A 25,622-nucleotide genomic window follows, 5' to 3' on the forward strand; every position below is an offset into this window, starting at 1 on the left:
GGAAAGGAAAGGAAAGGGATGGAAAACAGGAAAAACAGAAGAAAATAAGAGGGATACATAAATAATGTGTAAGTGTGTAGTCAGTTTGTTTGATGATTGATATGATAATGATGATGATAACAGTATCTACAGCTCAGGAGAGTCCTGGCCTTGTATCCAGCTGAGAACAGTAAATAATTCAGGACTCCATTCAGAGTGAACTCCCTCAGCCTCCCCTATCTTCCTTTCCTCCTCCCCTTCCATTTCCCACACAAACCAATCTCACTATCCCACTCTCCCCTTGGCCTTCCCCTCCTCTTCCTCCCCTCTCTCATTTTACCTTTGACTAACCCTCCATTCACCCTCTTCCCCAACACCCTCTCTCACCTTCTCCTCCACCCGCTTTTCCCCAGCCAATCTACTCTTACCCCCCCAACTCACCCTCTCCTTTCCCACGGCTTTACACTGACTGAAATGACTCCCTACTGACCTAGGTTGACAACACACTCCTATGGAATACCCAGCCACTCTGACCTTTACAGACTACAGTCTACATACATATTATGCACATTACCCACCCATACATTCCCTTCATGTAGCCATGTCAAGGTCTTGAGATCCTTTCACCTTGATAAGCAGTTAGACAATACATTTACTGTACAAGCAAGCCACCTTCTTCCTTCACTGTATTACACTCTTTACCTCTGGCTACAGAGCTTGTTCTTTCCCATTAGAGCAGGTGGTGATACTGAAGGAGCTTTAAGGGAACACAGATATAACAAGGAAGTAACAGAACAGCTGGATCTCACAGCTGAGATGTGTCCTGTCCTCCCTGGGTAAGGTAACACTAACCCCTGATAAACAACTCCCTCTTTCTCATACGCACGCACGCACGCACGCACGCACGCACGCACGCACGCACACACACACACACACACACACACACACACACAGAGTCTGGCCTGGACACTGGGGAGCAGCTGTACAGTCTGGATTGTCTGGCCTGGACACTGGGCAGCAGCTGTACAGTCTGGATAGTCTGGCCTGGACACTGGGGAGCAGCTGTACAGTCTGGATTGTCTGGCCTGGACACTGGGGAGCAGCTGTACAGTCTGGCCTGGACACTGGGGAGCAGCTGTACAGTCTGGATTGTCTGGCCTGGACACTGGGGAGCAGCTGTACAGTCTGGATTGTCTGGCCTGGACACTGGGCAGCAGCTGTACAGTCTGGATAGTCTGGCCTGGACACTGGGGAGCAGCTGTACAGTCTGGATAGTCTGGCCTGGACACTGGAGAGCAGCTGTACAGTCTGGATAGTCTGGCCTGGGCACTGGGGAGCAACTGTACAGTCTGGATTGTCTGGCCTGGACACTGGGGAGCAGCTGTACAGTCTGGATAGTCTGGCCTGGACACTGGGGAGCAGCTGTACAGTCTGGATAGTCTGGCCTGGACACTGGGGAGCAGCTGTACAGTCTGGATAGTCTGGCCTGGACACTGGGGAGCAGCTGTAGTCGTAAGTCATGCATGTGTGTATGAGTGTGTGTGTGTTTGCATGGGTATGTGTATCTCTGTATCCCTTCTTGATTCCGAAAGCAAAACACACTCATATCTGAGCACATTGTGCCACTGCTGGAGTGAGTCAGAGTGTCACTATCTGATCTATGAGTGGGAAATAGAGAAAACACCAGCCAATGACAAAGCACTTTGAGCTACTTGGCAATGAAGATAGGATGCAAACCAGCATACATCTACTGAATTCAGATAGATCACAGTGGAGGAAGACCAACTTTATCCAATTCAACATAATGTAATGGGGCATACTTTTGGTTACATACAGTGCATTCGGAAAGTATTCAGACCCCTTGACTTTTTACACATTTTGTTATGTTACAGCCTTCTTCTAAAATTGATTAAATAGTTTTTTTGCTTTGTCAATCTACACACAATACCCCATAACGACAAAGCAAAAACAGATTTTAGACATCTTTGTAAATGTATTAAATATAAAAAACTGAAATATCACATTTACATAAGTATACAGACCCTTTACTCAGTACTTTTTTGAAGCACCTTTGGCAGCGATTACAGCCTCGAGTCTTCTTGAGTATGACGCTACAAGCTTGGCACACCTGTATTTGGGGAGTTTTTACCATTCTTCTCTGCAGATCATATCAAGCTCTGTCAGGTTGGATGGGGAGTGTTGCTGTACAGCTATTTTCAGGTCTCTCCAGAGATGTTCGATCGGGTTCAAGTCCGTGCTCTGGCTGGGCCACTCATGGATATTCAGAGACTTGTCCCGAAGCGACTTCTCCGTTGTCTTGACTGTGTGCTTAGGGTCGTTGTCCTGCTGGAAGGTGAACCTTCGGCCCAGTCTGAGATCCTGAGCGCTATGTAGCAGGTTTTCATCAAGGATCTCTCTGTACTTGTCTCCGTTCATCCTTCCCTCATTCCTGACTAGTCTCCCAGTCCCTGCCGTTGAAAAACATCCCCACAGCATGATGCTGCCACCACCATGCTTCATCGTAGGGATGGTGCCAGGTTTCCTCCAGACTTAACGCTTGGCATTCAGACCAAATCTTGGTTACATCAGACCAGAGAATCTTGTTTCTCATCGTCTGAGAGTCCTTTAGGTGTCTTTTGGCAAACTACAAGTGGGCTGTCATGTGCCTTTTACTGAGGAGTGGTTTCCGTCTGGCTACTCTCCATAAAAGCCTGATTGGTGGAGTGCTGCAGAGATGGCTGTCCTTCTGGAAGGTTATTCTGTCTCCACAGAGGAACTCTGGAGTTCTGTCAGAGTGACCATCAGGTTCTTGGTCACCTCCCTGACCAAGCCCCTTCTCCGCCGATTGCTCAGTTTGGCCGGGCGGCCAGCTCTAGGAAGAGTCTCGGTGGTTCCAAACTTCTTCCATTTAAGAATGATGGAGGCCACTGTGTTCTTGGGGACTTTCAATTCTGCATAATTTTTGGCTACCCTTCCCCAGATCTGTGCCTCGACACAATCCTGTCTCGGAGCTCTATGGACAATTCCTTCGACCTCATGGCTTGGTTTTTGCTCTGACATGCACTGCCAACTGTGGGACCTTATATAGACAGGTGTGTGCCTTTCCAAATCATGTCCAATCAAATTAATTTACTACAAGTGGACTCCAATCAAGTTGTAGAAACATCTCAAGAATTATCAATGGAATCAGGATGCACCTGAGCTCAATTTCGGAATCTCATAGCAAAGCGTCTGAATACTTATGTAAATAAGGTATCTGTTTTTTATTTTTTATACTTTTGCAAAAAAACATTTTCTTTTCACTTTTTCATTATGGAATATTGTGTGTAGATTGATGAGTGGAAAAAATGGTTTAATCCATTTTAGAGTAAGGCTGTAACGTAAACAAATATGGAAAAAGTCAAGGGGTCTGAATACTTTCTGAATGCACTGTGTAGATGTGAAAATAAACACTTTTATCAGGGTCTGTATTACACAGTGAGACAATATTATTGGTGTTTTGATCACATTTACCACCACTCTGCTATCTTAGTATCCTAGTCCTGACTCCTATTCACCAGCCATAGGTCTTAATACAACACCTAAAACTCCGCACGGTCCCTGACCTCCTCGACAGTATCACCCCACTGAGTGAGATTATGGCCATCACACGACGCTGCTTATTCCGACGCTGCTTATTCCTCCTGCTGGGCTTTTTATTGTCCGATTCGTCAGTAAAACTGCTGCACTAAATCAGAGGCTATGGCTGGATGGCTGGGGATATACTGTTGTTCTTCCTGTGAGTTTTATGGCTGTGGTGCTCACCGCACGAGCTCTGTGGTGGGTTTATACGAGCCCTGTGGTGAGGTCCTGCCGTCAGGACCAGGATATCTGGCATATTCACTGGAGCTCAGGGAGCCATCAGTCTCTTGTGGAGAAATGGGAAACCTTGCTGGGGTGGAGAGGGAATCACCACCTCTCATGTATTTCTCTTTCATGTTTCTCCCTTTCTCCATCCCTCTCCCCTTTTTTAATGCTCCCTCTCCCTCTCCGCCTCCCGCCTCTCTCTGTCACTAGGGGTCCCCGGCACACTGATCTACCTAGCACACTGATCTACCCTCAGTGGGATTATTCTAGGAGGAGGTTTTGGGGTACAGCACAATGCAGTGATTAAAGCAGCCTGAGAGGTGTGTGTGTGTGTGTGTGTGTGTGTGTGTGTGTGTGTGTGTATGGCGGTATGGGGTCGGTCGCCTGATATGAAAATGGGGTCACGGGAAAATTTCCAAAATCCCCGCCAAATATAAATATTTATCTTTTATAACATCGTCTTTGTGTCTCAAAATCATTGTAATGTGGTTAACCTTAAAAATATAGATCATGCAAAAAGGCTACACTTGACCATTGCACTTGAATCATTCCCACGGTGAATGGCTAGGTCCGCTATGCTATGAAACCACACACTATTGCAGAGACGTTGATTTTACCGGCCGCTATTGATATGGTGAAAACAATGTGTGGGGACAGGCAGAGGCACAGAAATTCACATCAATACCTTTGTCAGATAACACTGATAAACAAAGAGTTTATGCTATCGCTAGCAATCAAGAGGAAACTCTGACTGAACGACTCAAAAACTCACCAGTTTATGCTCTCCAAATGGACGTTAGCTGTGAGGGCCGAGATGCCTATGTAGCAGTGTGATGTTGTTCCCCTAGATTACGCACCAAATTGCACACAAGGACCAATTCAAATAGGCCAGGTCAAGAGGGGATGTTAATAATTTGATAATAATAATAATAATTCAGTGTATTTTTTTATTTAATTACAGCTGCATAGCTAATGTTTTTATTTGGTGTACAAACACTTTTTCATACCAATATTGTACATACAAGTGATTGTAAAAGTTTTGTATATTTTGGTTTGGCCCATCGCGGGTTATCTGTATTCCCATACCACTTTATCGTTCTCTTTTGCCTGACCCTCCGCTAGCAAGGTATGTTGTCCTTGGCTCCGAAACTGTTTAATATAAAACCGTCATAAGGTTATACAATGTACTGTTTTGCAACCATACGTTTGTTATAGTGTGGACAGTGTAGGAATTTATGTTAACAAGTTTCACATAGCTCACTGACTGGAGTATCTGTTGTAACTTCTGAGTACTTGTGACAGTGGTTGAGTGAGTGTCCATGTGCTCGCGCAGGTGCCGGAGAGCTGTGACTGCACCAAGGGTAACGTGTGTGTTGTCTCTTCGTGTGCAGGTATGTCTTTTATTTTGTCAGAATTATGTTCTGTATAGTTTTACTTGTATATGCTGTTGTGCAGCGAGTGTGTGCACGCAGCACCTGTTAATTCCTTTTGGCGCTCTTTTGCCTGACCCTCGGCTAGCAAGGTGCCGGAGAGCTGTGACTGCACCAAGGGTAACGTGTGTGTTGTCTCTTCGTGTGCAGGGCAAATAAAAAGATTTCAACGAGCAGACCATCAGTTGTGGCAGCGTCCTAATTAAAAAATACACAACGCAGAATGAACCACGCTACACCTATGCATTGACTTCTGTTCGCTATACATGTCAGGGGATGCTATTCACGAGGACATATTGTTCTGCCTCACGATTCCCGAGCATGAAACAGCACAGGGGATGTTCAGTGTGCTGTGTGGCTATATTGACGAAAAACAGATTCCATGGGATCAAATGGTGGGCTTTTGTACAGATGGGGCTCCATCTATGGCAGGACGGCAGGCAGGCCGCCACACTCTAGTTAAGAATGTCTCCCTCTGCCATATGGACGCATTGTATGACACACCGAGAGCAATTGGGGGGAAAAAGATGATTACAGAACTCAGAGATATACTGCAGCAGGTAACTTTGATTGTAAACTACATAAAATAACATCCACTGTGCTCACGCCTGTTCACAAAACTATGTGGAGATATGGGATCAGAGCATGACAATGTTCTATTTCACACCGAGGCGTGGTGGTTATCAAGGGAGAGTGTTGGAAAGATTTTGTGCATTGAGAGAACTGTTGTCATTCACAATGGATGTAAAAAATAAAAACAGACTTGGTTGACTTCCTGTGTAATGAAAAGAAAATGTGTCTCCTTGCCTGTGACAGACGTATTTGGGAAACTGAACTAACTGAACGCAAGCATGCAGGGGAAATACAAAAAACCTTCTACAGATGAGTGAACGAATCAGTGGATTCAGAGGAAAGGATTCTTATTGGAGAGTCATTCAAAAGTGAACCATGCCTCCTTCCCTCGGCTGTGCATGTTTCTAACAGAAAACAGCATCAGTAAGTGTCCCACACAAGTGATGACTGCTCACCTCCAACGCTTGGAAGAGCACTTTGGCACCTACTTCTCAATCCATTTGACTGTGATCCTGGCTCAATTGACATGCTGGTAAGGGAAATTGAATAGCTGATTAAGCTGTCATTCACAGATCACTACAGAGGAGTTTTGGTTCCTGACTCAAAGGGAATACCCTGCCATCTCCCTCTGACATTAATGCCGCGTTCAAAACAACTCGGAACTGGGAACTCAGCAATTTCCGAATTCCGACTTCAGTGCGTTCAAGTGAACTGAAAAAATGAGCTCCGACTGGATTTTTTTTTTTTTTGAATGGTCATCCAACTCGGAATTCCAACTCTGGAATTCTGGCCTCTTAGAGCTCTGACTTTCCGACCTGAAGATCACTGACATTATTATTTGACCTTGTTTTTTTCTGAGTTCCCAGTTGTCTTAAAAGCACCATTAAACTCATGGTACCCTTTGCCAACTTATATATTTATGAAGCTGGATTCTGTGCTCACGTCTGCATTAAAAACCAAATATCAGTCCAGGTTGGATGTGACAGCAGATATGAGGTGCGCACTGTCGAGCGTGTCCCCGGACTTTGAGAAGCTCCGACGCCACTTGCATCAAGTACAACCATCTCATTAGTGGTGGTGAGAAAAGATACATTATGTCAGACTCATTTGCAGATGACTGTCATAGCCCCACATGAAAAGTATGTGATGGTGAGTTGAGAAGACAATCAAAAATACTGTTAGAATGTTTTTCGATTGACTGCAATAACTTTTTTATTTGGGGCTGACATTGGCTGTTAATTACATCATTTTTCCCCCCCATGGTTGGGGTCGTGAGAATTTTCCAGTATCAAAATGTGGTCGTGGGCCAAAAAAGTTTCGGAACCCCTGACTTACGGGCTAAGGTCAGACAAGGGAGCAACACAATACCTTTTTATGGGGAGTAATGGAATAAATTGGCATGGGTCAATCCTGGGGGTAAGGAGAAGGAGCGTGGGTGATATCTAAGCAAGATTGCTGTATTTCTTAAAGTGCACCTTTGTGAGGTCATTTTAATATCCCGCACATAGAGCTGAACATAGCTCTCTGTGGTTCCCCATGCCGAGAACATACATGAGTTTAGAACAGGTGTATTGTATAGTGAACATCTTAGTACTGTTCTCAAGTCAGCTCCTGAGAGTGCATACATATCTCTTCTTAAGAGAGATGAGTTGTGAGCGTAAAGCATTTGAACGGAGTGATGATGTGGAGCTCTATGAGGATCGTTCTCCCTCTCAGCAGGAAACATGGGGCTATGGATCATAAGTAATACATTGGATGGATTTCCTGCTTCCTCTGGTTGTGAAGAGGGGGGTTTGCTGGGCCCGGACGCGTCCCTGATCACAGGTTATTCAGACTTCCCTCTAACTAATGCTAATTAGCGCTATGCTACAGTAGTCTATTGTGCCCAGCCTGGGATCTGGTGCCAATAACTATCAACATTGACATGGGCACAAACTGAAATGAGAATCTCCCAGAGACGCATAACAGGAAAATACCGTATCTTGGTCAATATCACAAAATATAGAGAACTGCTTGAATTGCAGTAAGAATTCAGAGGAAGGTTCAATCCAATGTGCTGCTGAAGTTTTATTGGGTTCTCCCATGTGTCCCGTTCCCTGCAGCCAAAGAGAACACAATTGTAAGCTTTTTATTAGAGTGCTCATTGCTCTACACACACACACACACACACACACACACATTTGCGATCAGCTAAACCTTTTAGATTTTGATGTAATGGGTGTCAGGTTTTGGCCAAGACTGTTCGGGTTTTGGTCACTAGATGTCCCCATTGCACCTTTTTTGTACCTTTTGTTTTTCTTGCTCTAATTATTGTTTGCACCTGTAGGTCATTCCCTTGTTAGTATTTAAACCCTGTGTGTTCCTCAGTTCCTTGCTCAGTGTTTGTAAGTTAGCACCCAGCCCCAGCCCCAGCCCAAGCCTTGTTTTATTCAGATATTTCTCTTGTTGGATTTTCCAGAGGTTCTCTGGTTTAGTTCTTGTGTATTATTTGAGTAGTCTTTTGAGGTTTGTTTTTCCCTGCTGTTTTTTACCACTTTGTGGAGTTTCTTTTGTATTTTGGAGGATTTCCATTTTGTGCCTTTTGGCTTTATTTTTGGACATTGTGGATTTAGTTTCTTTGCCTGAAGATTTTGTTCTTTAATTAAACCACCATCTCTAGTACTGCTGTGTCTGCCTCATCTTCTGGGTTCTGACGATTATTAGTGACTGTTTCTCGCACCGGGTCCTGACAATGGGGTCGTATGCTACAGAATGGGGTGATATGTAAATGAGTCTGTCTAGTGGACAGAGTTTTTAGAGGGAGAACAGAGTAAACAGAGATAGTGTTTCTGTTTTGTCTCCTGCAGAGAGAAAAACATTCACTCTAACATCCAACTGTGTTCAACCAAAGTAGGAGGAAATTCAATTTGGGTAATGATTCTCTCAAGGCGAACAAAGACAATGTTTTAGCCAGTCCATCACACTAGGGTTGTCTTGGTAAGAGAACATGGGGGTTGTCAAATCCACCATTCAATGGTTAATGAATTGAGTAGATTGATTGGTTAATTGGTTGATTAATTGAGTATCTGAAAATGGTCTAACCTGCTGGGGACTCGTTGTGGTTCTCCTCATCAGAGTCAGCGAACACCTCAGCCAGCTCCTGGTCAGACATGTCGGTTAGCTCTGTCAGGTCCAGGAGGTCAAAGTGCACCTCCAGGGAGGACACGCTGCTCAGAGGCTCTGCAGGGTCAGAGAGAGAGGAAATTAGTAAGGTCATAGTTATGGACTGTTATGGAGTAGCTGGTGGGTTTTATGATAAACTCAATAATAACCCAGTAGATGTGTAATATCTCACTACAACTCAATGCTGTCTACACAACTCACCCAGAACACACACATACACAACCCCCACACCCCCCTGACCCTCCCTCACATTCTCAGTGCCCCGTGGTGTGGAACTTATCTCTTGTGTTGTTTTGATGCTCTGTGCCATACTGTAATAGAAAGATAAAAAGAAGGCCTCTCTTTTATCTGTTTCACAGAGAGACAGCTTGGCTTTGTGTGCTGAGCTGTCCTGTGGAAGAGATATGGGTCTCTGTGTCAGAATGATGCCAATCTTAACAGCCAATGTTTGACTGGAGCATCACGACAAACAACATGGTTAGACTGTTCCTTCTCCTCACCCTCTGTCCTGAGTGTATGGCACCTGTTCTTGATTCCAAAAGTCACCGATACCCCAGACCCTGCTCCAATGTCTATTGATACACCAGAGCAGCACGACTGCCGTTAACATGTACTGTTTTTATTCACGTTAAAAAAAGAGCATGACAGTCCCAACATTCCACACTGGCAGCATTCATGCAGTATGGCAGTTAAATGTATATTTTAGTTACACATGCTTTGCTAAGCATCTATGAAGTGTTACAGCCCCATGCTTGTCTGACACAATGCTTTGGGCTGGGTGGAGCTGGCATAACGGCTGACCGTGTGATCTATGTGGTGTTAATAGTAAGGGACTGTATGTACTTCATGGATGTGTGTGTGTTTATGTATGTGCTGTGGAGGCATATCTCTGTGAACACTTCTAGTATTTTTGGCTTGTGAGTGGGTATATATAGCTGTGTGTCTGAGTGTAGAGAGAGAGCGGGGTGGATGGTTTTTAAGGATACCGTTTCCCAGCTAATTTCTCTCTACCAGCCAGGCAGTATACTGCCACAGGGTGGATCACAGCCCTCTCCTCAACACTCCTTTGTTCCGCTGCTGCACAGCTCCATTCTCTCACTGTTCTCTCACTCTCTTGATAAATATAGCGCAGACATTGATTTAAGAAGATAAAAACCTTTAACCATATTATTATAAGTCAGAGAGAGTTGATAATCATGCTAAATCATAATCCTGTTGGTGGTTCTGCTGTATTTCACACATTGTGAGGAGACATGGGCAGAGTTACACTGACGATTTGTGATGGAGAATTTCATTGGGTGCCAGAAGTTCCCAGACAATTGAATTCTACAATATAAATTGTCCTGAACAATGGATTAAAGTGAGCTCAAATAAATCAATCTCTGCTCCAACTCCTTTCCGCCTTGAATTTGGAAGTTCTTCCTGGTAAGCCCTTCTGTGGATTACAGTATTATTGTCACTGAATGCTTGGTGCCAACATGGATGACGGTTTGCCAAACTCTGTATACCTTTGGCTCTTACAGTGAGTGGTGGCCTTGCATTGCCTGGGATACCCTGCTACTCACAACAACACACGTCTACAACAAGAGACATTTTGTACAGTACTTGCTGAAAAGTACAAAATAAAATCATCCAACAATCTCTATTGTCTTGTTCCTCTGTACCAGACCTGTCCACAGACAGTACAAATACTGATTACATCTGCCTGTGTGTCCCAGACACTAGCTCCCATGAGAGGAGAAGTGAGGGGACAAGTGGAACGAGAGAGGAGAAGGAGTGGGAGACAGTAAAGATGAGAGGAACGCCAGTGAGGCGAGAGGAGAGGAAGGTAAAGATATTGTGGGTTGACATTCCGCTGTGGTTTGAAGTCTTCTAATGAGACAACTGCAGCCGTAGAGGATCAGAGACAGAGAAGCAGACACTCCTGTCTCACCTTCGCTTAATGAACCAGTCATTTAACCACGTGGGAGGCTCAGGCTGCCCCTTTGCACTACTCCTCCCTCACTGAATGGGAGGAAGTTGCCACTAGACACTTATCAAAGGTTAGTTCTACATTATCCAACCATAATGGTGAAGGCTAGGTTAAGCTGATCCTCGATAATTGGTTAAGGGCAACTTCTACCTCCCTAGGGCTTTGGGCTAGCCTGCTGTACATATCTAGAATCATCTTACATGGAAAAGCACACAACTGACCTTAGATCCGTATAGATGGGGAGACTACGGGTCAGTCAGTGTGTGTCTGAGGGGTTAACTGAACTCCACAGCATCAGCTGAACCATATGCAGTGATAAAGGCCTGATTAGCATTATGGGATGTCAAGACCTCTGTCTCCATGGTGTGCTAACTGTTTCCTCAGAGTAAATCTCTACAGGCCTGCTTGGTTCACTTGGCTAATCTACATTTGAACGACCATCCACTCAAGCTACTCCTGTACTTACTGTATCATCATCCAGCTGTGGAAGACCATCTCTCATGAACTGCCAGCTCCCTGAATTCTTTTTTTATGTTTTTTTTAAGCGAGATTCTGTATGAAAAGCGCTATATAAAATATATGATTATGTTATTAATCAACGGAATCCATTTACCATGCTTCAGATGCACTGCATCAAAAAAAGCCCATCTCTGTAAACAATCTTTAGTATTTAGCTGGTTGTGACATGCAATAACGTAGCAATATTTACCAGCGTGGATGACATGGGCTTATAAGGTCAATTAGATATAATGGTGTGAAATGGTTTGAGTAGCCGAGCACAAACACGGTACACAGGGAATTGAATTGGACACGACTGTATTAAGCAGAGCCATTAGATCTGTGCAGGCCAGGCTCTTTAACTCTTTAACTACCTGACCAGATATAAAGCTGGTCCGGTCACCCACGTTACGACTTTAATAAAATGCATTACCGAAGCCTGTCAGGCGTAACAGCATGATATTAGCCTCGCTCAGACTCTGAGGCTGAGATAACACAAGGCTAAAAAGGTCATGATAGCCATAGTAACGGACCTGAAAGAAGCAATACCTGCCCCATATTGGTTTAGATGGGGGAATGAAAGAGCCTTCGTCCACAGCTGTCAGCGGTCTCACACAGCAGCAGAGCAGCTCTGATTCTGAATGAAGACCTGGTATGTAGCATGGTTTTGGCTATATTCTAGCCATTAGACTAGATTCTGAGCAAGCTGGATAATGAAATGTGCCCATGCATATTTTAATACATCTACAAAATCTATTATATGGAGGGTGCTGTCGTACTCTAATACCCCCATACTATATTCTACTTCATCAGTCCTCTAAGCCGACACACCCTCAGGGCATTCGTGAGGTGCAACCCCTCCCTGACAAAATTATTTGGGTTTAAGAATGTATTGAGGGATGGAGGGGAAGTGTGAATATGGGAGAGGGATGTAGGGTACAATGTTTATGTGTGTGGAAGGGAGGGAGGGATGAAGGGAGGGAGGGCAGGCCTAAGATCAGACTTTGAGAATAGCTTCTACTGGATGAGTTCTCCCCAGAGGCCCGAAATAGGCTTGTCCATGGCTGTCTGTCTCTTTGAATCTCCCAACAAGAGCAGGAGAGAGGAAGGGAGAGAAAGAGATTTGGGAGGGAGGGAAGAGAAGTAGTTAAAATGAGTTAGGAGAGAGAGGGATGGAGGGGAGATGAAGACAGAAGGGGTTATAAAGAAATGCCACCTCCGCTTTCTCTCTCTTTTTCTGTCTCTCTCTAAACTAGTTAGTCATCCCAGTCCCCTTTGTTAATTTCTTTCCTCTACCCCTCCTCTACTCTCCTCTAACCCCTCCTCTACCCCTCCTCTCTTCTTTCCTGTCTTCTCCCACCCCCATTTCTCCTTGAATAATTGATCAGTAACACATTTTCCCTCCCAGCAAGGTTGGTGAGAGAGATGGAGAGAAACGGTTGCTGCTCTCTCTCAACTCATTAAGTGTCTCTCTGGGAGCCCATTGGCGGGACTAGACCCATAATACATTCACATTGAGAAGGAAAGGTGTCAGTTATACAGTAGACTAGTATGGCAGCTGTTTAAAGGATGCTAAGCGGTAGCCCACTTGTGAAGCGCACACACACACCCAAACCAACCACTTGTCCTTCTTGTCCTGCTATTTTTGGCTGACGGTTACAAATTGAAAATGAGAAAAAAATAAAGAGGACTTAGAAATGACTTTTGCTGTTTCTTTGGCTTTTGGCCCCTACTTAAATGCAGCCTCAGGTATTTCCTTTTTATTGTTCTTCTCCCTTCTTCTCTTCGCTCTGCCTTCTCTCACTCCCCTCCACTCTCTGTGGTTGTACTCAGGGATCTCTCTGTCTCTCCTCTCTGCCAGGATGTACTCTATATTGAAAATGTAATAGAATGTAAGATAAGGGGAGAGGGAAGAGTATACATGTAATGGAAAATAGGAACGGACAAACTCAATTGGAAAGACAAATTGAGAGAGAGTGAGAGATAAGAAAGTTTGGGAAAACAAAATCTGGGGAGAGAAAGATGAGGGAGAAGAGGGGTAATCTGCCTTAGTGAAGACTGAGATAATTGCCTGGTAGGCTGGGCTGTCAATAGCAGTAGTCTGGCTGAGCGGAGCAGTGGAGAGACTGGGGGCTCCATCAAAAAGTAGAATGCCTCTGTATCTGACCCCCCCCCCCCCCCCCCTAAGGCCCCCCAGCCTCCCCATGGCGCACTGATCATTAGCCTAGCCAGAGCAGCCTATAATGAGGATCGAGGGGGGGAGACGGGGTAAGCTAGAGAGATGGTTGTAAGGGTCTCCCCCTTTAGCAAAACGATGAGCACATTATAGAACAGTCAGTCTTAACAACAGCCTGTAATGAGGCTATAATGATTCCCAAACACTCTCATACACTCAGGCTTTAACAGGGGCTTCCACTGTGTCTCAGTAGGATTGGTTATAGTGCACAGTGTGATGCATGGCTCAGAGCCAGTAAACTGGACTTGGCCTTATCTAGAGGTAACAAAGTCATTGGGTCCAGCCAAACTCAGCAAGAGGGCTATTAACAACTTTATCCTATTCGCTCCCCACAATTCATAAACTGTTGTAGAAAAGAAATGTACTAGTTTTATGATGTAACTAAAGGGTTTTTGTAAAGCACCACACATGGGATTTGACAGAGTACCACATTTCCCCCTCCCTCCCTCTCTGTCTGTAGGGTAACTTTGCCCCAAGTGTCTCATTAAGGCAGAAGGACACAAATACTGGGCTGTAGTGGCCATCTCCCTGAATGGGTGTTTAGTCGTTGTCTAGATAAAGACCTCCTTGTGAGGCTTGTGTCTGTCTCTGTGTCTGTCTGCCTCTGGCTCAGCCCCTGGGCCTGGTGCAGATAGGCACAGTGACACATGGTTCCCTCTGTGGGGGGACAGACACACAATGATGCCTTATAGCGCGGGGATTGGATGTGGGGATGGGTACAGGACAGGGTGGAAGTCGGGTCAGGGGAACTGGGAAGATGGGTGCAATATATTCCAATTTAACCCCAGAGGAAGTGACGAACTGACCACAGTGTGTACCTGTGCCCCAACGCCAAACAAAAAAAATGACCCACCTCTTACACACAAGAAAAATGAAGGTTTCTCAAGGGTTCTTTGGGAAGGGAGATGGTTCTATATAGAACCATCCTGACCCAAAGAACCCTTTGAGCCCTTCAATGGTTTTTTGCAGCTCAATTTTATTTTATTTTAGTGATAATTAAAATGTAGGTGCGGCGGCTCATTCGAATATTTTGGGGAGTGGTTTATTCACAGCTCTTGTTTTGCAACCGTGAGTGAGAGTGTAATTCCAGTTGTTCTAATCTGTTGTGTTACGCTATTAAATATTATATATGACTAAGGCCAGTGATGTTATCTTGTGAAAGATTCACATATGGCCTTGTGTCAATTCAGAATGATTGACTAAGTCAGTAGTGATCAATAATCTCCTCAGGGACACACAGCCATTCCAGAGCTGACACACCTGATTTAACTTGTTAATAAAACACAATAAAAACTGCAATGGAATTTTAACAATATAATATGGCTAGTAAACCAGAATAAAAACCACGCTACGGTTCTACAAAGAACCTTTGAGATTGAGAAAGGTCCTTTTCTGTTGCTACTGTATATAGAATCTTTTTTCATGGTTCTTTATAAAACCTTTAAAAAAAGTTTCCATATAGCAATAAAAGTGTCCCGCTATGGTTACAACCCTTGGTTGGTTCTATAAATAACTTTTCTCAATCTAAAGGTTTGTAGAACCGTACAGTTTTTAAAAATGTTGGCTTACTAGCCATATTATATTGTTAAAATTTCATCCAACTACCATCCTTTAGCCATCCCTTAATGAATATCCTCTCCATCCTCCCCACTCCTTTTTTCTATCCATCCAATCCACCCTCCCTCCATCCATTAATCCACCACTCCTCCATCGCTCCCCTTACCCCGGTACTCACGTCTCCTCTCGGTGACGTGCAGCAGGCCAGCGGTGTGTCCTGGAAGCCCTCCCTCCTCTTCCCCCACTGGGTGATGGTACAACTCCTTGGAAAGGTCCCCTGAGCTGGAAGTCTTCAGCAACTTCTGGATGTCTTTATTGGGCTCTGTGGTGGCAAACACACACACACACACACACACACACACACACACACACACACACACACACACACACACACACACACACACACACACACACACACACACACACACACACACACACACACACACACACACACACACACATGTAAGTACACACGCACACAGAAACAGTGGGAGAGAGCAAATGAGACAGATAAGAGTGAGTGTTCATTGTCACGGTCTAACCCTTCCAGCATCCATGATCTCCTTTTATTCATGTTTGGCATGTGTGTTTTGTGATGCATTTATGCTGTGTGCTGGTAATCATATTTAGCCGCTGTGCATCTAGCCTCAGGAAGCAGTGCGTGACAAACAGGCTATTTTGGGTGACCATGCCTATCCATCTTCTCCTGAGGATGTCTTATGTGACATTTGTTTATGGACCCACCCTGCTGTGCACAATGCTGTATAACACAGACACACACACTTGCACACATGCGTGCACACATACGTGAATAAACACGCGCACACACACACACACACACACAGTAAATAAACACTTCATAAAATACCAGTATTGGCATTTGGGTTGCAACAGAAAGAATATAACCACCAATCTAGAATTTCAAAATGTGTTGAAAAATCAATAATTATTACGTTTCTGCAATATAACCCCAAAGTGTACATTTCAAAGTGGAAAATTCTGTTTTTATAACATTTCAATTGTCAGATGAGAAACCGTTTGTCTTACTTGTTCTATTTTCAGATATCTTGGTGCTCCTGTCTTTCTACAGAGCCTGTTTCACTGTCCTGTGCTGTGCTTTGCTCACAGGGAAAAGAGAATGTGTGTTGTTATGTAAAAGGCTGTCTAGTGACAGTAGCTCTACTGTTTCAGTTTCACTACCTCCGTTTCAATGAACCACCGCCTCAGAGCCTCCCTATACTCACTCACATGTTTTATTTAAGGAGTTAAAACTCTGAAACTCTCATTTTATCCACTTCACTAAACCTTTTTACTGTGGTTCTCTGTCCCTTTATTTCCTCTCTCATTTCAGAGTTCAGGTTTTTATCCCTTTGGACTGCAATTACCACAGGGCCGTCATTCTGTGTAGCTTTTCAAAGAGGCTAAGGGGATGAAATGGCACCAAAATGAGATTTTTATCAAAGTTCATAATACTGGTAATTCTACCAGGCTCACACAGTTAAATGATCCACTTTCTATTGAATAACTCCCTCACATCTAGTGTAATATTTAGTGTAATAGGAGGGGTTGAACAGAAGGTTAACCATGAGTACTGATGATAATCTACAGTAACATTAATCCCCAGGTTATTACATCACCTACTGTATCCACATTAACCCCTGAATAGCTGTGTTCCTTTTCCTTAACACTGCATGCTGTGGGTTTTACCATAGACATGTTTACACATACACTCCCTGTCTTATCTAGAAATAAATGTAGTATGCACAGTATCTATGTTCTGTGTGTGTGTGTGTGTGTGTGTGTGTTTGAATGTATGAAGTTGTGTGTAAAGGTAATTTAGATCTCCTCCAGTGTTGTACAGACAGTGATGGAAAGAGACTGATGTGGATGTGCTTGTGTACTAGGCCGAGTTGGACATTCAATTAGGTTTAAATTGAAAACGGCTGTCTCATCTGGTTTTCTGAGACAACACATTCCTTGGAGGAAGACTACATTCCACCAGGCTCTGAGTCATGAGGTGTATCTTAGAAGACTCACAAACCAACACACAGCCTCTAGTCTCTCACACATGCCTATATACACCTGAACATTCGGTAAACTCATATGCACAGTCATCTACAGAGCACACTCCCCACTCTAGTAGAAATCCATACACACTTGATCAAACTGTCACACATTCACACACACATTTTCACACATGTAAGTGTACACGCGCACCCACCCACACATCCACACACACACGTCTCAGGGTGGTGTCCTGTACTAACTCTAGCCCATCCAAAAGGATCCTTAACAGCTTCTACTCCCAAGCCATAAGACCCCTGAACAGCTAATCAAATGGCTACCCAGACTATTTGCATTGTCCCACCCCTCCCTTTTTTACGCTGCTGCTACTCTCTGTTTATTATCTACGCATAGTCACTTTACCCCTACCTACATGTACATATTACCTCAATTACCTCAAATTAACATGTGCCCCTGCACATTAACTCTGTACCGGTACCCCCTGTATATAGTCTCCACATTGACTCTGTACCGGTACCCCCTGTATATAGTCTCCACATTGACTCTGTACCGGTACCCCCTGTATATAGTCTCCACATTGACTTTGTACCGGTACCCCCTGTATATAGTCTCCACATTGACTCTGTACCGGTACCCCCTGTATATAGCCTCCACATTGACTCTGTACCGGTACCCCCTGTATATAGCCTCCACATTGACTCTTTACCGGTACCCCCTATATATAACCTCCACATTGACTCTTTACCGGTACCCCCTGTATATAGCCTCCACATTGACTCTGTACCTTTACCCCCTGTATATAGCCTCCACATTGACTCTGTACCGGTACCCCCTGTATATAACCTCCACATTGACTCTTTACCGGTACCCCCTGTATATAGCCTCCACGTTGACTCTGTACCGGTACCCCCTGTACATAGCCTCCACATTGACTCTTTACCGGTACCCCCTGTATATAGCCTCCACGTTGACTCTTTACCGGTACCCCCTGTATATAGTCTCCACATTGACTCTGTACCGATACCCCCTGTATATAGCCTCCACATTGACTCTGTACCGATACCCCCTGTATATAGTCTCCACATTGACTCTGTACCGATACCCCCTGTATATAGCCTCCACATTGACTCTTTACCGGTACCCCCTGTATATAGCCTCCACATTGACTCTATACTGGTACTCCCTGTATATAGTCTCCACATTGACTCTGTACCGGCACCCCCTGTATATAGCCTCCACATTGACTCTGTACCGATACCCCCTGTATATAGTCTCCACATTGACTCTGTACCGGTACCCCCTGTATATAGTCTCCACATTGACTCTGTACCGATACCCCCTGTATATAGTCTCCACATTGACTCTGTACCGGTACCCTCTGTATATAGCCTCCACATTGACTCTGTACCGATACCCCCTGTATATAGCCTCCACATTGACTCTGTACCGGTACCCCCTGTATATAGCCTCCACATTGACTCTGTACCGATACCCCCTGTATATAGCCTCCACATTGACTCTTTACCAGTACCCCCTGTATATAGTCTCCATATTGACTCTGTATATAGCCTCCACATTGACTCTGTACCGGTACCCCCTGTATATAGCCTCCACATTGACTCTGTATATAGCCTCCACATTGACTCTGTACCGGTACCCCCTGTATATAGCCTCAACATTGACTCTGTACCGGTACCCCCTGTATATAGTCTCCACATTGACTCTGTATATAGCCTCCACATTGACTCTGTATATAGCCTCCACATTGACTCTGTATATAGTCTCCACATTGACTCTGTACCGGTACCCCCTGTATATAGTCTCCACATTGACTGTATATAGCCTCCACATTGACTCTGTATATAGTCTCCACATTGACTCTGTATATAGTCTCCACATTGACTCTGTATATAGTCTCCACATTGACTCTGTATATAGTCTCCACATTGACTCTGTATATAGCCTCCACATTGACTCTGTATATAGCCTCCACATTGACTCTGTATATAGTCTCCACATTGACTCTGTATATAGTCTCCACATTGACTCTGTATATAGTCTCCACATTGACTCTGTATATAGCCTCCACATTGACTCTGTATATAGCCTCCACATTGACTCTGTATATAGCATATAGCCTCCACATTGACTCTGTATATAGCCTCCACATTGACTCTGTATATAGCATATAGCCTCCACATTGACTCTGTATATAGCCTCCACATTGACTCTGTATATAGCATATAGCCTCCACATTGACTCTGTATATAGCCTCGCTATTGTTATTTACTGCTGCTCTTTAATTACTATTATTCATTTTTGTAGTTGTTTTTTTTACTTATCTATTTTTTACTTAACAACAATTTTTCTTAAATCTGCATTGTTGGTTAAGGGCTTGTGAACTGTGAACCATCAGATCCTCCTCTCCACCCTCTCCGAGCTGGGCATCTCCGGCGCGGCCCACGCTTGGATTGCGTCCTACCTGACAGGTCGCTCCTACCAGGTGGCGTGGCGAGAATCTGTCTCCGCACCACGTGCTCTCACCACTGGTGTCCCCCAGGGCTCTGTTCTAGGCCCTCTCCTATTCTCGCTATACACCAAGTCACTTGGCTCTGTCATATCCTCACATGGTCTCTCCTATCATTGCTATGCAGACGACACACAATTAATTTTCTCCTTTCCCCCCTCTGATAACCAGGTGGTGAATCGCATCTCTGCATGTCTGGCAGACATATCAGTGTGGATGACGGATCACCACCTCAAGCTGAACCTCGGCAAGACGGAGCTGCTCTTCCTCCCGGGGAAGGACTGCCCGTTCCATGATCTCGCCATCACGGTTGACAACTCCATTGTGTCCTCCTCCCAGAGTGCTAAGAACCTTGGCGTGATCCTGGACAACACCCTGTCGTTCTCAACTAACATCAAGGCGGTGACCCGTTCCTGTAGGTTCATGCTCTACAACATTCGCAGAGTACGACCCTGCCTCACGCAGGAAGCGGCGCAGGTCCTAATCCAGGCACTTGTCATCTCCCGTCTGGATTACTGCAACTCGCTGTTGGCTGGGCTCCCTGCCTGTGCCATTAAACCCCTACAACTCATCCAGAACGCCGCAGCCCGTCTGGTGTTCAACTTTCCCAAGTTCTCTCACGTCACCCCGCTCCTCCGCTCTCTCCACTGGCTTCCAGTTGAAGCTCGCATCCGCTACAAGACCATGGTGCTTGCCTACGGAGCTGTGAGGGGAACGGCACCCCCGTACCTTCAGGCTCTGATCAGGCCCTACACCCAAACAAGGGCACTGCGTTCATCCACCTCTGGCCTGCTCGCCTCCCTACCTCTGAGGAAGTACAGTTCCCGCTCAGCCCAGTCAAAACTGTTCGCTGCTCTGGCACCCCAATGGTGGAACAAACTCCCTCACGACGCCAGGTCAGCGGAGTCAATCACCACCTTCCGGAGACACCTGAAACCCCACCTCTTTAAGGAATACCTAGGATAGGATAAAGTAATCCTTCTAACCCCCCCCCCCCCCTTAAAAGAGTTAGATGCACTATTGTAAAGTGGTTGTTCTACTGGATATCATAAGGTGAATGCACCAATTTGTAAGTCGCTCTGGATAAGAGCGTCTGCTAAATGACTTAAATGTAAATGTAATGTAAATGGCTTGTAAGTAAGCATTGCACTGTAAGGTCTACACCTGTTATATTCGGCGCATGTGATAAATACAATTTGATTTGATCTCCAGATTCCTCTGAGTCATGCGGCACATTGCCACCTCACTGACTCTGCAGCAACAAGCGTTAGCGCAGAACACAGCAGACAGGGAGGAGAGGGGGATGGAGATAGGTGAGAAAGAAGAGGGAGAGCGGGATGAAGGTGTGGGTGAAAAGAGGAGAGAGATAGGTGAGAAAGTAGCAGCAGGAGCGTTCTAGAGGTTAACATCCTAACTCCCTGCTGGGCTGCCCTCCCCAAGCCCCCTGTTGGACATCATCATCATGCTGTCCCTCAGACTGCACAATCACTGTGGAAACATCCACGTCCTTAGGAATGGAGAAGAGCATCTTTGTCACAGATTGTGTGTGTGTCACACACAGAGAAGGGTGTGGCATTTCAAAGGGTTGGCAAAGCAAGTCACAGACTAAAAATGATGGATTCCCATTTCACCCTGGATACAAGGCTTGCTGTTGGCTATCGATTTATTTTTTTGCAGCAAGGGTCCAAACAAGCTGAGAGAATACAGCTCCACTTTCCCTTCACTATAATGAGGTGGTGATACTATTTACCGTTTGCTGCTTCATTCCCCATGTCTGTTACCCCCCTCTGTATGTCAATCTGCCTCATAGTCACACAATTAATGTTTACGCCAGTGGAGGCTGCTGAGGGGAGGATGGCTCACAATAATGGATGGAACGTAGTGAATGGAATAGCATCAAACACATGGAAACCATGTGTTTGATGTATTTGAAACCATTCCACTCCAGCTATTTCCACAGGCCCATCCTCCCCAATTAAGGTGCCACCAACCTCCTGTGGTTTACGCCTCATATCAATTGCCAAGTGTAGTCGTGTACATGCTTTACATGCATAGACACACACATATAGTATTCAATGAAAGTGTAGTAGGGATTTTCAAGGTGAATAAAAAAGAAGAGCAGTCACAGATGACGTCAATCAAAATCAATCTGGTTTAATACAACTCCTCCAGAACAGAAGCAGAGAACATATTCTAATCTCACAGCACCAATGTTCCGTAAACACCCACTGAGAGGCTTGTAGGAAGTCACAAAATCAGCTGCTACAGGATCACACAGTGTCACAGAATACAATAACAGTCAGTGTCCTCTGTCCTTGTACCTCCAGTCTGGCGTCAATCACTATCAACAGATATGAGAATAATCCATAACATTCCGTATCAGGTCTAGTGACCATCAACCCATACACAAATGAGCTGACACCACCTCATGCTCCTCTTGACCCAGTGTGCCCTACTGTAAATGCCTACTGACTGAGCACCATCCGAACACAGTATGTTTAATGGGACATGGTGAACACCACCAGCCAACAGTGAAAGGACTGGAGTGTGCTGTTTGAAAGGCCACTCTTTCAGGCTTCGGCTCACACTGCTCCTAGCAATCACGCATGACTACCTCTGAATCAGGTTCTCTCTCACACACACCCACACACACTGATTGCATTCACCACAATAGTTTAATCAAACTCAACATATCGGTTCAAATCAATCTTCTTTCAACAGTAATGGCAACAGGAAGTAAGTCTCTCCACACCCTTCTCCCACCATACTGTTATTTCTCTCTTCTAATATCCATCCTTTTTTCCTTAGTCACAGATAACAATCCATCCTACGGGAAAGGATGTTGCTATGATCCGTTATATCAATGTCATTAAGGTATTGTGTCTAATTGATACCATACAAATCATATCTGGTTTATCACATCTTATTAAGTACATTGTGTCAACACGGGTCACTGAAATAGCTCTACACACAACAACATCCTCCATATCTGAAAACATCCACGTGTTCATCTTCCTTTCCTTCCCAACCATGTCATTACACGTGAGCATTCAACACATATTTCATATGCATTTAGTCTAAATATACTAAGAATAGTAGGGATTCATTAACACTTTATATATTCTCCAATTCAGACCTGTAGAAACATCCACCACTATGTTATTTCCATCCTTAATGTTGGCTACGGTTTCCTCTACTCTACAGTATCATCTGCAGTCCACTGATGTGCACTGCATGTGGGCTAATAGATTAACAGAACCCACTGATAAGAGAATGAACTGCACTAATATACAGTCAAAGCTTTCAGAGTATGTGACTTAACATAACCATCTAGGATGCTAGAGTATATGTCTGGGGTAAAACAGAGCACCTATTCTCAGAAACCAAGTCTGGGCTAACAGAGAATTTAAATGTGACAATAGAGTAAAAGAGGCTGGTATGATAGACTACCATGAATAGACATAACATAACATAGAGTCAGTCTGGAAAGACATGGTGATGAACAGTCTGGTCTAGGCTGATGGATTCTATGCTAACAGTGAATAACGTAAAGCTACACCTACCTGGGCTCCCTGCCCCTCCCTGTGCCTCCATGCAGCCGAGCTGAGAGTGCCGTGCTGTCTATCACAACAGCATGGGAGTGGGGGAGACAGACTGAGAGAGTGAGATGGAGGGAGAGAGAGAGGTATGCCAGCTCTCGTTCACCACAGCATCCGACTCCAGCTTCACTCCTTTTTTACTCCTCTGTCGTTCTCTTCCTCACTGCCTGGTGCTCATCCCTGCTCAGTGCTCTCTCACACACTCACCAGCCTGCCCAATACAGATGTGAGAACACACTGAGTTCACCGCTCTGCTGCCCTGCCTGCCTCACAGAGAGAGAGAGAGAGAGAGAGAGAGAGAGAGAGAGAGAAAGAAAGAGAACACAGCAATGTTCTATAAGCACATTGTGAAAGAGCTCGGCGAATGCAGAATACAGAGAGATCTAGAGATAGAGAGGGAGAAAAAGAGGGGGGATAGTGAGAAAGTGAGAGAGAGCAGGATGGGCACACTGGCAGACTGCCCAGATTGAGAGAGAGGGGGGGGGGGGGGCTCTAGGAGGGGTGTTGGTGGGGCTTTGGATAAAGGGAAGGAGGGGAGAGTTGGATACACCACATGGGTGGTGAAGTATCACAGTCACTATGAGTGTGAGCGTGTGTGTCTGTGTGTGCCAATGACTGCATATATGAATGGACAAAGTCACTGATCACATGACACCGTGCAATCCTATGTGAAGACTCAATAGCCAAATGAAGTCAGTTAAGATGGCATATCATGGAGACATAACATGCGCAGTTTGAGCTACTCCAGGAAGTGGAGCTACTCCAGCTTGCTCAGTGCTGTCCACTCTAAATGGGCTCCCGAGTGGTGCAGCGGACTAAGGCACTGCATCTCACTGCTAGAGGTGTCACTGAAGACACCCTGTTTCGAATCCAGGTTGTATCACAACTGGCTGTGATTGGGAGTCCCATAGGGCGGCACACAATTGGCCCAGCGTTGTCTGGGTTTTGCTGGTGTAGGCCGTCATTGTAAATAAGAATTTGTTCCTAACTGAATTGCCTAGTTAAAAAAAATTTAAAAGGAGAAACTCAAGTTGAAGGCTGACTATGGTACAGCAGGCTGCCATTAGCAATTCAATTATCTTTTACCTTCTTCTCAGCAACTAAATTATCCTTATACCTTCTTCTCTGTGTGATTTTAAAGTAATTCAAGTGGTTCAAGGACATACTGTACATCTGGTGTATTAAAGGCAACTATTGATACCATGATTATTTACACAAAGATTCCCATTTTTCTGCAAATGCCTGCAGTACCGCAGTTGGCCTTAAACATCCGCGACTTCAATGAGAGGGGGCAGTCGTTCTCCACTGGTGTATGCGAATGTGCATACACCTTATTAGGTAAACATCTTAACACTCCAGTTTTAAGCCTTGTCCCACAGAAGCATAAAAATAGGATGATAAGCACAGGACAACAGTACTGAAAATTATTTACTCTAGTAGAGGGACGGGGCAGAGAGAGAGATGGGACTATACCCATTCGCCTTTGGAAATGTGGATACAGATGTAAGATCTTAATTTGATCACCCTGTTGCAGGAGAACTTCCCTGCAATGTAGGAATTATAAAACATTTAGTGTATTTGAGGTTTGAAAAGGCTTCTGAAATTTGTAATTTCCACTTTGAAATTTCAGACTGGATTTTCCTTTACGAAAACTGTATTAACCCCTACAAAAAGGTACATTTATTATAATCCACATAATAATTCACATTTCCTTTTGCTGCAGGATTATTTTCCTGCTGTAGCTAACTGGCTCAAATTAATATCCTACAACAGTACATCACTCTCTAACATACAGTACCTTTCAAAAGTTTGGACACATCTACTCATTACTCATCCCATCTGGTTTGTGCTTAGTGGGACTATCATTTGTTTTTCAACAGGACAATGACCCAACACAGCTCCAGGCTGTGTAAGTGCTATTTGACCAAGAAGGAGAGTGATGGAGTGCTGCATCAGATGACCTGGTCTCCACAAATCACCCGACGTCAACCCAATTCAGATGGTTTGGGATGAGTTGGACCGCAGAGTGAAGGAAAAGCAGCCAACAAGTGCTCAGTATATGTGGGAACTCCTTCAAGACTGTTGGAAAAGCATTCCAGGTGAAGCTGGTTGAGAGAATGCCAAGAATGTGCAAAGGGTGGCTACTTTGAAAAATCTCAAATTTAACACTTTTTGGGTTACTGCATGATTCCATGTGTTATTTTATAGTTTTGATATT

At 44.7% G+C, this 25,622-nt stretch overlaps 1 protein-coding gene and 1 long non-coding RNA gene across 3 annotated transcripts in view; one reads left to right on the forward strand and one right to left on the reverse strand.

Moving 5' to 3' along the window:
* Window positions 1-23,792, reverse strand: part of LOC139576154 (dysbindin domain-containing protein 1-like) — a 29,622-nt gene extending 5,830 nt beyond the window's left edge. Inside the window, exons 1-3 of one of the 2 annotated variants that reach the window (XM_071401891.1) lie at window positions 23,369-23,792; window positions 15,432-15,575; window positions 8,910-9,047 (exon numbers count right to left, since the gene is read on the reverse strand). In XM_071401891.1, coding sequence (XP_071257992.1) covers window positions 8,910-9,047; window positions 15,432-15,575; window positions 23,369-23,399 — 313 coding nt within the window. In that variant the 5' untranslated portion in view covers window positions 23,400-23,792. Of the gene's footprint in view, window positions 1-8,909; window positions 9,048-15,419; window positions 15,576-23,368 lie in introns of both variants that reach the window. The other variant, XM_071401890.1, reaches the window with a different exon arrangement.
* On the forward strand, window positions 4,646-5,434 carry LOC139576155 (uncharacterized). Its single transcript, XR_011675072.1, has 2 exons — window positions 4,646-5,216; window positions 5,344-5,434. It is a non-coding gene; the product is annotated as an uncharacterized lncRNA (long non-coding RNA).
* Window positions 23,793-25,622: the final 1,830 nt, after the last annotated feature.

Source organism: Salvelinus alpinus, chromosome 5 (assembly GCF_045679555.1).
Source record: "Salvelinus alpinus chromosome 5, SLU_Salpinus.1, whole genome shotgun sequence".
In the NCBI taxonomy this organism is placed as follows: domain Eukaryota; kingdom Metazoa; phylum Chordata; class Actinopteri; order Salmoniformes; family Salmonidae; genus Salvelinus; species Salvelinus alpinus.